This window comes from Mesoplodon mirus (genome assembly GCF_964341445.2).
Source record: "Mesoplodon mirus genome assembly, chromosome: 2".
NCBI classification, from domain to species: domain Eukaryota; kingdom Metazoa; phylum Chordata; class Mammalia; order Artiodactyla; family Ziphiidae; genus Mesoplodon; species Mesoplodon mirus.
This window is the reverse complement of record NC_138977.1, coordinates 198,939,258-198,951,788: the sequence shown is the minus strand read 5'-3', so window position 1 is coordinate 198,951,788 and position 12,531 is coordinate 198,939,258. Positions and strand designations below refer to the sequence as shown.

At 48.9% G+C, this 12,531-nt stretch overlaps 1 protein-coding gene across 2 annotated transcripts in view; it reads left to right on the top strand.

Annotated features, from left to right (window-relative positions):
* TLL2 (tolloid like 2) overlaps positions 1-12,531 on the top strand; it is a gene marked incomplete at its 3' end in the record, with an annotated part of 136,566 nt that overhangs the window by 95,549 nt on the left and 28,486 nt on the right. For both annotated transcript variants that reach the window (XM_082604196.1, XM_082604197.1), the window contains exons 8-10: positions 1,734-1,858; positions 4,608-4,723; positions 10,450-10,552. In XM_082604196.1, the coding sequence (XP_082460322.1) occupies positions 1,734-1,858; positions 4,608-4,723; positions 10,450-10,552 (344 nt within the window). The remainder of the gene's footprint in view (positions 1-1,733; positions 1,859-4,607; positions 4,724-10,449; positions 10,553-12,531) is intronic.

Genomic DNA, 12,531 nt, shown 5'->3' with positions numbered 1-12,531 from the left:
GGGGAAGCCAGTTGAGAAGCTACTGGAAAGAGAGTTCAGGAAGGAGATGCTGATTGCTAAACCAGTGGTCTGGAACGAGGAGGAAGGCATAGATTCAAGGAATGTATAGAGGGTGCCATGGACAGGCCCTGGTTCCCAGTTTTGACAAGGGAGTGGGAGGAAGAAGACAGAGCCAAGGGCACCTTCAGATTCAGTCTCAGGAGACAGGTTCATGGAGGGAGCAGGAGAACGGAATGCATTAGGTTTTGAATGAGTTGGATATAAGAGCTCCATTGAACAGTGCAGTTGAGGGGTCACCAGACTTCTGTCTTAGCAGATGGTTCTAGAGCTGGAATCAGAGAATTAGCTGTCAGCCTGTAAGTGTCAGTTAAAACCCAGGGAAGCAAGTGGAGCAAGAGAGAGGAGAGAGGAGAAAAGAGGAAGAGGGCAGGACCCTAGGGATAGCACTCCTGGGAAGCAGAAGAAGGAGAGATCCTAACTTACGGCTCAGAGAGAGCAGTGCCTGGGAACCAGGGAGAAGAGAGTCCAAGAGAGGAGGGGCCAGCAAAGGGCCCTCTGCAGAGAGGGCAGGTGAGCATTGGCAAGGGTCCATCTGACTTGCCAGTTGGTCGGGGACTGGGGACCATTGCTGGCGTGGTGAGATCACAGCTGGATTGAGGAGTGAAGGACAGGTAGGCAGCCAGGCAGAGAATGGAGACAGTTCTTTCCAGAAACTTGGTTAAGAAGGGACAGAAAGGAATAGGGTGGTAACTGGAGAAGGTGTCGTTTCAAGGGAAGGCCCTACCCTCCAGGAGAGGTCCCAGGTTGGGGGTCTGGAAGCAGAGTGGGAGGATCAGGCAGGGGGTAAACCACACCCACAAAATGGAGGTGTGAATAGGAGCCAGTACCCAGCCAGGCATCCTGGTGGACATTTGTCTGCTTTGCTCCTTTTAGGTTTCGCTCCCATTGGAGCAGAATGAGATGTGAAAGTTAGAAGGGGCTGCCATGACCATCTAGGCCAATCTCTTACCGTTCAGAGGGGTGAACTGAGGCTCAGGGAGGGAAGGGACGTGTCCGAGGCAAGTGAGGCCTTACAGGTGGCAGTGAGACCTTACACAGAAATCTCTAGGCCAGAGCTCTCTTGACTACCTCCTGTTCTTCGCATTCATCCCGTTTTCCATCTGATTATCCCTCTTGCCAGCAAGGCCCCCAAACTCTGAACTGCTTTATTCACCACCTCATCAGCGCGCGCTTGCTGACCAGCCCCTGAGAACCTCACACTGTACTGGTTCCCAAGCTTTCTCTGGAGCCTCTCCAAGACTTACCCATGTTGGGAGCTGCCCGTCGCACAACTCCAGAGGGCGCCACTCACACAGTTGTCTCTCTGAATGGTGCTCCCTGCAGCTGTGCAGTGGGGGGCCCTGGGGCCTGGACCTGTCAGGGCCTTTGTGGAGATGCTCGGTATACTTCAGTAAGGAAGCCCTCAGGGCCACTGGGCTAGGGCATAGTTTTAAACTTGGCAGAGTCATTTTCCCATTGGAAAGGGAGCCGGCAGCTGAAGAAATGGAATGCTAACATGCCAACACAAGGGGAGGCAACGTCATGAGTCACGTCAGCCTGGGGCGAGCAGGCCAGGGGGTAGGAATGTTCCTGGGGTTGTGGGCAAGGAAATGAAGACTCTAAATCCCCACACGGACAGCCTGACAGCCTTGACTTTTCATTCTCCTTTCTCGCTCTCTCCTTTCTTCCTGTAGAGGAGTTTTCTTAGACACCATCCTCCCCCGTCGAGACGACAATGGCATCAGGCCAACCATCGGCCAGCGTGTGCGGCTCAGTCAGGGAGACATAGCTCAAGCCAGGAAGCTGTACAAATGCCCAGGTAACTGTGAATCGCAGGGGTTCCAGGGCCTCCATAGCACCACGGAGACAACTCCACTCAACCACCACGGGCAAACATCCCTGGTGCCGGGAAGACACCTTGGGGGACGTGAAGAGTCTCCCCCTTAGCAGTTGTCATTTCTGGTGTGCTGAGGTGCTGGACAGTGCAGAAAGCCCAGCGGTGGAGTGACTGAAGGTGATGAAGCGAACAATAGGTCTTAGAGCCCACAGCTTAACTTGTGGGAAGCTTTGGAATTCTCCGGCAAAGCCCTGACGTTCAGAAGAGGAAGAGGCGTAGTGGTGCAGTAGTGAACGGGAGTCCAATGCGGTGTGCCTCCCATAAGGGTAAAAGCACTCTCCTTTCTATGGGAGTAGGGGATGTGGGTTTGGTAAAACAAGGACCCCAGGTTTTGCAGAAAGGCAAAGAGTGAAGGAGAATGTTTTTGAAAGGGTAGAAGCCAGCTTCCCAAACACTGGAAGGCAGAGGGCATCTCAGTGCTGTAAATGAGATCATTTCTATGGTCTTGGGCTCTCCTAGCCATCCAGGGTGCTTAGTCAGTGGCCAGTATTCTGCCATTGGAGACAGGACGGTACGCTGGATCCAAGCAGATGTCTGCTTCTCTGCCAGTTCAAAACCCCCCGCCCCTTGACTTTGCCCTCTTTGCTTCCATCTCGTTGGCTTCAGCATTGTCACCCCCGCCCCCCTTGCCTCCCAGGGGGGAGCTCACGTTGGCCTGTTTAAGCTGCTGAGCTTCAGTGTAAAGCGCTCCTTTACAGCAGCCAAGTTTTTACCAGTGATGGGAGAGAAGGCGATTTGGTGGTTTGGGGGGGAAGAAGGGAATTCCATTACCAAAAGGTCCAGCAATCTTTTCCAAACTCCCAGACCAAACATGTGGTTTGATCATGGGACAGAATATTTGGAATAGGGGCCATCTTAGAAAATTGGACTCTCAGCTTGTTTTCAAACGACACTGCCGGCAGGACACACTCACTCACAAAGCGACAACCATACTTGACCCCTAAAGGACCGCAGTGCTGGCACTGCTTCCCTCCAGGCCACCGTTCTAGGAGACCCCCTGACCATCTGTGTCCTGCACCTGCACAGAAAAGGGCTCTGGCTGCCCCAGCTCGTGTGCAAAGGACGGGGTGCTCAAAGGACCGTGTGGGACTGCTCCATCATGGCACTCTGGGAAATAAGTCCATCCAGCTATTAGTCATCTGGGGGCATGTTAGGGCTGAAATACAGGATACATGTATCATATAACCTTGCTGAATTGAAAGAGGAACCTTACAGCGTTCCCTGGGAAATGCCATAGTATTTATTTAGTTATAATGTATATGCTTCTTACTTCCCAAAAGGATTGGAAGCAGCTGGTAAATACCATGGAGCCATACAGTAATGTATATGTTCTTGCAGAACGTTGATGATTATTCTAAAATAATTTCCATGGAACCCTCGGGGGTGTTCACTGCTGGGCATAATCCTCATGATGCCTGGCAGTTGTTCGGTAACACGATATTGAAGCCCCAATATCCAGGATTTCCTGAGGCCGATGTGGGCCGTTCTCCAGCTCTTCCTTCCTGCAGCTCCAAAAACTGCATCTTAAATAGTTTCAAGTAGTAACTGAAAGCAAAGGTGGTTGCCGCGCAGAGGCTGAATTGCACGTAGGAAAAGAAGTGTAAGGCAGTGTGTTTCCATGTTGCTGTTTATTGCTATATACACAGTACCTATAACAGTTCCTAGGACACAGTAGGCACCCCAAAATATTTTTTGTTTATTTGTTTCTTTGATGAATAAATGAAGCTTTTCATTTGTTAAAAAAAAAAAAAAGGCAGTGTGTTTCCCATACTTTGGAGGTGGCCCCATGAAAGGAGGGGCACTCAGCAAACCAATGTACCTGTCTTTGGGGTCTGAATCCCTAGAGATGAGGAGATACAAAAGCTACAGCTTCCAAGCTTACGCATAGAGATACCTTTTCTTTTGAGGACAAATTAGGGGAAATATTTTTCACATACATAGGACTAGGCTCTAGACTCCAGGCAACCCTCAAACATTCAAGGGCAGAATAGCCTACTCTAGAACATTCCAGCTTCCTGTGCTTCTGGTCATTTTCCTCTGTTTTCTTGACTATTCCGTAGCTCTTTCAGAGGTGGGTAGCAGAAAAAGAAGAGACAAGATTCCAACTAACAGCTGAAATAAATTTCAAAGCATTTTCTTTTTGCTCCATGTGCTTGCACTTTTGTATTCTCTCTGCCACAGATATTATTAGCAGTAATTATAACGGCCGCTATGTAGCGGGGAACTCACAGTGTGCTGAGCACTGCACTGAGCCATTTCATGTAATGCAGATGGTTTCATTAACCCTCTAGGTAGGTCCCACCCATTTCACAGAAAAGAAAACTGAGGCCCAGCAAGGCTGGGACATTTGCCCACCACCAAACAGCTGGCTAGAGAGCTGAGATTCAAACCTCTAGGTTGTACTCAATCCTGAGAGGCTCAGAAGAAACCCCTGGGGTGTTACTTTTTGGCCCCCAAGCCCGATTTTTGCTTTTATTGACATTTATTTGCTTTTATTTTATTGACATTTTGCCAGAAAAATGTCAATCTGCCTGACATGCTTTTTGCCAAGGTGTTCTGAGAGCTTTGGCTGGTAAAGGGGTGAATTTGCTCAGCAGCCCTGTCCAGGGGGCTGCATGGGCGGGGAGTGTGTGCACATGCCTGGATCACACGTGTTGTTTTGCTTGTGCAGCATGTGGGGAGACCCTGCAGGACACGACGGGAAACTTTTCCGCACCCGGTTTCCCGAATGGCTACCCTTCTTATTCCCACTGTGTCTGGAGGATATCGGTCACTCCAGGGGAAAAGGTAGGTACGAAACCACCTCAGGAAATTACAGCGCGTTCTTTGAGTTGGGTGAGGCATGAGGAACTAGTATTATTATTAATAGTAATAATAATAGCTGTTATGTTATGAGCACCTACTATGTGCCAGTCACTGGGCAAGCTTGCCTAACATTCATGATTTCTGGACTTTCCCACCAGCCTCCCCCATACAAATGGAGGCCTATGGACTAAATGTCTACAGGGGTTATAAATCAAGCTCACAGTATGTAAAACAAAGTAGGTGCCACCCTCCTACCTTGATAAATACACCATCAGGATGCCCTGGAAGGCGAGGATCCAATTTAGAATTTCTTGACACCTTGGAGTGCTGTTCTGGAAGGTGGCACTCCAGGGAGAGCTGGCCCCCAACCACGGCTGGCCCCTCTTCCTCTTCCCAGCCCCAGCTCCATCTAGGAGCACCCAGGGCAACCCCCAGCCCGCAATCCCAAGCACCCCCCACTCCTACCTTGCAAACAGCTGTTCCTTGGCTCCCTCTCCAGTGGAGGTGGACTGGCCAGGTGTGCTGTCCACCCTCTGGAGGATGGATCCAGGGCAGAGGTCCTTGTACACCTGGAAGTGGCCTCAGGGCTATTTGGGCAGGGAATTCTAAGGCCCTGGGGTCCTGAGGTGCAGTCTAGGAGCTGGGAAAACTCTGTATAGGCACATTCCTTTGGTTCTGAAGATTCCATGACCCTCTAAACTTGAGCCCAGCTCAGGGGCCTTTTTTGCCCTGGTCCAAGGGTGGTATATTCTTAATCCTTCTGCAGGGTTCATCTCCTTATATCCATTATTTGAACAAGGAATCCGAGGCCCAGACATTTTAAAAATTGCCCACATTCAGAGGAAGATATAGAACTGGGAACTGGGGCTTCTGCACCTCGAAGCTTGTATTTTTCCCTACACTTCACTACAAACCCAAGGGTTCTTCATGTTGTCTCAACCTAGATGCAGCTACTTTTGCATCTCTGCCCCTTGGGTCTGTCTCCCTGCAGTCATACCTATCGTGGCTTGTCTCACAGTATCATGACTGCTGGCTATTTGGCCGTCCCCTTTCTAGACCCTAAGCTCACTGAGTACAGACATGGTTCACCTCAGCACCCAACACAGCCCATGGCACAGAGTCATACAATAAGTATTATTTGTTGAATGGATGTGAAGATGGATGAGCGGCTGAATGGAAAACTTACAGGTGGGCATGCAGTGGGAGGTGTTGGATTTTCAGGTGCCTGTAGCCAATCTTCAGATATTCCTAATTCATCACTATAAGAAAAATGTCCACATAAATGTTGAGTTAAATATACTGTGATAACTAGAGAGAAGCAATGGCTTAGACCATTGTGAGCATTTTATACAGGCTGGGCGCTATTCTCAGCATGTCGTGTGGAGTCTCTCCTTTAATCCTCACAACAGCTTCATGTGATTGGCGCTATTACCACATCACTTTGCAGTTAAGGAAATGGACTCGCCTAAGGCTACTCAGTTTGTTGTATTGGGATTTGACCCCAGGCAATTGGACTCTGAGAGCCTGAATGCTTAACTATCATCCTAAATTATTCCACAAAGGGGACAGGCTGATAGACATTTGAACATGCATTCATACACACGGACTCACATGCACACATACACATACACACACACACACACACAACAGCCACACGCACACATCCTTCCTCTGACTCTAAGCATTTATGACCATGTGGTTGTCATCATGAGCCTGAGAAACTTCAGACCTGTCTGCCTTGGGCAGATGAGGTCCATGTGCCTGCAGGAGGCATCCGTGGGAGGGAAGGAGGAGGGGGAGGAAGGGATCTGGCAATCCCTAAATGGTTGAATTGCCCTGAATAGCAGAGGCTCTGTGATATGTTTGAACTGCATGAGATTCACCAAGCCTTAATTATTATTGCTGACTGGGTGCAGGGAGAATATATCATTGAAATTCCAGCACCAATTATTTCAACTTCTGCTTCACCCACCCAGCCTTCCCCAGAGCTGCTGGTCATCAGCAAACTTGATTGATTTGAGTTTCACCTCTTTTTTTAAAAAAAATTAATTAATTTATTTATTTATTTTGGGCTGTGTTGGGTCTTCGTTTCTGTGCGAGGGCTTTCTCTAGTTGTGGCAAGCGAGGGCCACTCTTCATCGCGGTGCGCAGGCCTCTCACTATCACGGCCTCTCTTGTTGCGGAGCACAGGGTCCAGACGCGCAGGCTCAGTAGTTGTGGCTCACGGGCCTAGTTGCTCCGCGGCATGTGGGATCTTCCCAGACCAGGGCTTGAACCTGTGCCGCCTGCATTACCAGGCAGATTCTCAACCACTGCTCCACCAGGGAAGCCCGAGTTTCACCTCTTGTTCATCACCTCTTCCCCTATGGTCTTTATGGTTCACTAACATACTTAAATAATTAGCCTGAATACTTATCCGTTCATTCAGATCATGAACATGTAACCAAGGAAGTTGTAATAACATTTCCTTTCTGAAATTTTAAAAAGCAAAGGCTAAAGAATTATATTGCAACCAGTTAGCAAGGATTACTGAGCCCTTCCACCTAGCACGGTGGGAGAGAAAGAAATCTAAGTACAACCTGTGTCTTCAAGAGACTTAGAGTTTAGTTGGGGTCCTCCCTTCACCCCTAGGGAGTCTCATTTAATTGAAGGAGGGGCATTTGCTTGGCACTGATATCTTTTTAACTTCTGAGATGATTCTAATCCACAAGCAGGTTGAAAGAAAAGTGACATCACACACACACACACACACACACACACACACGCTACAACACAGGAGGTAAGCTGGCCAGTTATTTTCTGGTACTGACTTCATTTCCTAGGAGATCACAGGGCTTTGTGGAAGACAGTGCTCCTTGTCCTGAGACCTGAACAAGGGAGCTGGTGGACACACTCAAGATGGGCAGCCTGTGTGAAGATCACTTCATGTGTCCGGTTCATGGTGCATTAAGTGTACATTCAGTGTGGCTTGATTTTTTAAATCGCCATTCATCAAGTGTCTAATATGTGTCAGGCATACACACGCCATATAGTTTCTCGTGCAGTCCCCTCAACAACCCAATGGTGTGCATGTTTCTTTTTTTTTTTTTTAATTTTATTTATTTATTTATGGCTGTGTTGGGTCTTCGTTTCTGTGCGAGGGCTTTCCCTAGTTGCGGCAAGTGGGGGCCACTCCTCATCGCGGTGCGCGGGCCTCTCACTATCGCGGCCTCTCTTGTTGCGGAGCACAGGCTCCAGACGCACAGGCTCAGTAGTTGTGGCTCACGGGCCCAGCTGCTCCGTGGCATGTGGGATCTTCCCAGACCAGGGCTCGAACCCGTGTCCCCTGCATTGGCAGGCAGATTCTCAAGCACTGCGCCACCAGGGAAGCCCTGTGCATGTTTCTTTACAGATGAGGAAGCTAAAGGCCCAAGAGGACAATTCCCAAGATTCTAGAGCCAGGAAGGATAGAGCTGGGAGGAAACCCAGATCTGCCTGCCTCTAAAATGCCTGCTCTAGAATCACTCTAAGTTAGGGAGGGAGGAGTTCCAAAGAGGGAAAGATCATGTCCATCTGGGAAATCAGGGAAGGACTCAAGGGAGAGGGAGGGGCCCCCTATCCAGGCATGGGAGGGTCTCATTAGCATGGATATATCAGGGTGCACCCGGAAATAAGGTCACATAGGATGGGTGCTGGAGGCTCTGGAAAGTAATCAGAATTTAATTTATGAGACAGGGGCATAGGGAGCTGCTGAAGTTTTCTGAGCACAGGAGGGATCTGGTAAACATGAGCTGTAAGTGCAAGATTGATCCAGAAGACCTAGTGTGCAGAATGGACGGGGGCACGGCAGGGAGGGGTTCCAGAATCATCTCAGCAGGAACAATGCAGGCAGGGCTGTTGAAGGGGCAGCGAGACTGACCTGGAGCGGGAACTCAGACATCTCAAAGGAAGAAAGTCCGTCAGCACTGGGATAAACAAGAGAGGCCAAGGAGAGCTAACCCCAAGGTACAGCACCTCAGTGATCGGGGCGAGGGTGTCACCTACAGACAGGGAAGCTGGGAGGACAATGCTTTCTTTTGAGGTGCCCTTACAGTTAATGGGGAGCGGGGAGGACGGGCGCCAGCCGAGGAGAGAGAACAGTGGACAGAGTGTGGTGGAAACCAGAGAGGAGAGGTTCAAAGCAGAGGGGCCAGAGAACAAGGACGAAGAACTAAGTCCTCTCGATGTGGCCGGGAGGGCACTGCAAACTTTGACCCACAGCCCTCCAGCCTAAGGGGTTTACTTAGAGACAGTGGGACCCAGGGCTGTAAGAATAGAAAAGAAAGTGGCCAGTGGAGGGAGGAGAGTGAAGACGCTAGAAAAAAATGAACTGCTCGATAGCAAGGTCCCCCTGAGTGGGAAAAGCCATAGATAGGGTCAGAGGTGCAGGAGCTGGGGCAGGGCGCTTCAGGGGACTCTGGAGAGAGAAAGAGCTGAGAGGCGGCGGGCAAGGTACACGCCGAGGATGGGCAGGGAGCCCGCTTGGGAGCTGTAGCCAGACAATCCCGGGCACGTTGCATGGCGGGGCTTGAAGCGGGGTGAAGGGAGAGGGCAAACCTGACCTCGGTCTGGGCCGTCTGAGTTGGAAGGGGTGCAGCACCTGTGTGCCAAGTCTGTAGGGCCCCCCTCCCCCTCCACTGCTTGTGGGCCAGGGCACCACTGAATGGCCTCAAGTGTGTCCAGAGGGACTGGAAACCTTCCTTCCCAGTCCCTCGGCACCCACCTCCCCAGCCTTCACTCCTCCTCACCTCTTCTGCCCCCTCATTCCAGACACGTGCACAATGACCCTGCTGGATGCACAGTGCGGCTCCCCAGACATCTTGCTCTGCTTGTGTCAGTCCCTTGCATCAAAATTCTGTCTGGCCCTCCTTCTCTGGCCCCTGGACCTCTATTCTCCTTAGGTTAAATGCCACCTCCTCCGAGAAGCCTTCTCCAGATCCTCCCGGGCAGAATCTAGTTCTCCTTCCTTGGGGTTCCAGAATGCCTTTCTGTCCATCCCTTTCTTCTCAGCATTTATTCCATAATGTTCCAATTGGCTTGGCACATCTGCCCTTCCCTCATTTTCTGAGCTCCTTAAAGGCAAGTACTCTGTCTTACTGATCTTTCTATCTTGATTGGCCAACACAGACTGGCACACAGTAGGTGGTCAACTAACAATGGTGGAATGAATGAATAAATGAATGAACGGACTAACTGTAGGAAGGCTATTAGACACACCACACCTCAGAAGAGTGAGGTCATGGCCAGGGGAACATCGATCACAGAGGTGCTCGGATGCACTCGGGTTCACCCCAAACCCTTTGGAATGATTGATGATGTTTTAAGATCTTTCCGTATCTCTAAACTCCATTGACCTCTTACCTCCTTCCAAATCCCCAGTCTCAGCGCATCCCGACCAGTCTTTTTAATGCATCTTGCTTTCTATAAACCACCAAGTTACTTCAAAAGCCTAAGTTATTCCCCAGACAGAACCAAAGAACCCATCTCCTCTGTTTATTCCCCATCCTGTTTAAGGTTTATTATTGAATGTCATGAGGTTTCCTGTGAATGTGCTTTTGAGAGGACACTCCTACTGTGGTCTGAGAGCTCTGTATGCTAAAGGGTAACGTGAGAACACCGCTATGCCAGACGTATCTTCAAAACTCCTCAGGCTTGGCTGCCAAAACTCACTTTACGGTAACTCTTTGCAGATCGTCTTAAACTTCACATCCATGGATTTGTTTAAAAGCCGCCTGTGCTGGTACGACTACGTGGAGGTCCGGGATGGTTATTGGAGAAAAGCCCCCCTGTTGGGTGAGTTGACTTCAGAAAGCCTTAAGAGAGGAGTGCTCAGATGCTGTCTGCGATGCTGTTAATATTTGGAAGGGTCCATCCCGCCAGTCACAGGAAGCTCTCACGGGTCGGTGTCATTGTAAAACTCTGAACACTCCATTTGGCCGCACATGTTAAAAGCTTTTAAAACTGCGAATACTCTTTGACCCAGCCGTTCCACTTCTTAGAATTTATCCTAGGGAACTAATTAAGGAAGTGTGCAAAGCTCTCGCTACAGGGATGTTCAGTGAAGCAGGAAACATTGAAAACAATTTAAATATTCAACAGTAGGGGTTAGATGAATAAATTATAATACATCTTTTCAATGGAAAACTATCCAGCCATTAAAAATAAAGTTGGAGGGGGCTATTTATTGATACAGAAAGATGTTCATTGTACATTGCTACACAAAAGGTTTTGCAAAATAGGATATGCAACATGTAGGATTCCATTTTAACCAAAATACACTTGTATATCGATGCAGGCGTTGCAAAACCAGATGCCTTCGGGTATAAGGTGTAAATGAGTGAGATGGGGCTGGTGTAATAAAGTAAGAAGTGGCAGGGAGTGTGGCAAACTGAACAGTAAATATCCTGACTCAACTTAACCAAAACAAAATTACTGAAAACATTGTGCAGCCTGGATTTGACTGGAAGAAACCATTTTGTGATCTACAATATAAATATTAAGTAAAACAAGAAATATAAATAAATAACACACAGTGGTTATTTCAGGATGATGGAGTATTTTTTAAAATTTATTCTGTGTTTGTTGTTCTTGGTTTAGCTATATTTTCTAATTTCTCTATGATGAGCATGTATTTATTTGGGGAGATGAACAGTGCTTGAACTCATCCATGAAAAGGCAGGTGGACCTTTGAGTGAGAGAAGGTAGGCAGGTGGCATAAAGAGAAAAGTCAGTTCACTCAGGATTGGTCACCAGAGGCAGATCTCTCAGGGTGACCAGGGAAGATTAACATCATATAGAGGACCAATGGCATCAGTGTTAGGACAATGGACATGGGGACTCGTTTGGCCAAGAAATGTCCACCATGGTGGAGCCAGAATGAGAAGCAGAGTCATAAGGGGCCAGCTGGGAGGGTGTCTGCTGAGAGTGGGTTGTCCTCATTTTTAGAATGCTATTCAGGGTGGGCTTCTGAGTTGGACCAGCATAAGTTCGCAGTGCAGGCTTTGTCCCTGGCATGTCTTCACGTAGGCAGAAAAGCCATACTTGTTAGGCTTCGAATGACTGGCCTGAGTGTGAGCTGCTATTAGGACAACTGACCAAAGATGGAGGCCGGAAAGAAGGGAGAGAGCTAAGGGGGGGGTAGTTCACTGCCAGACTGAGCCCAACTTCGTTTCAGATTCTGGGGTAGATCAGAAGACACAGGGACAGAGGGTCTGGCTGGACCCAGGGGAGCCTGGCAGATACTAAGCTTCTGTATGGCCAAAGGGTCTCAGCCAGGTCAGCTACCACTGGGAAAGGCACACAAGCCCACTCAGTTCAGAGGGCCATGAGTTTAAATTCCTAAAGGTACAAATAGATAGGAATTTGTAAAGAAGTTTTGATGAGCGCCCTTGCACTCCGAGAAAGGAAGCACAGGGTCGGGGGGGGCAACCTCATGGTTTGGTTTGTATACTTCTGGATTATTTGGCTCTTTTACAAGAATGCATTCAGATATTATTTTATAATTAATAAAAGAAACTGTTTGGGAGGAGTTTCATGATAACATGGAATCTCGGGGACCTTAGAGTCACTTAATCACACACCTTCATGAGAAAACCACACTCCCCAAGTGCAAACCGACTCGCTAAGGCCACACAGCCTGCTGGTGGCTGAGATCAGGTCAGAACTTAGATGTCCAGCTGATGGGGCAAGGGGACTGCTGAATCTAGAAGGGGCTCCCCATAGGACTGCCGTGATTCGTTGTTTATCTGAAATTCAAATTTAACTGGGCTTCC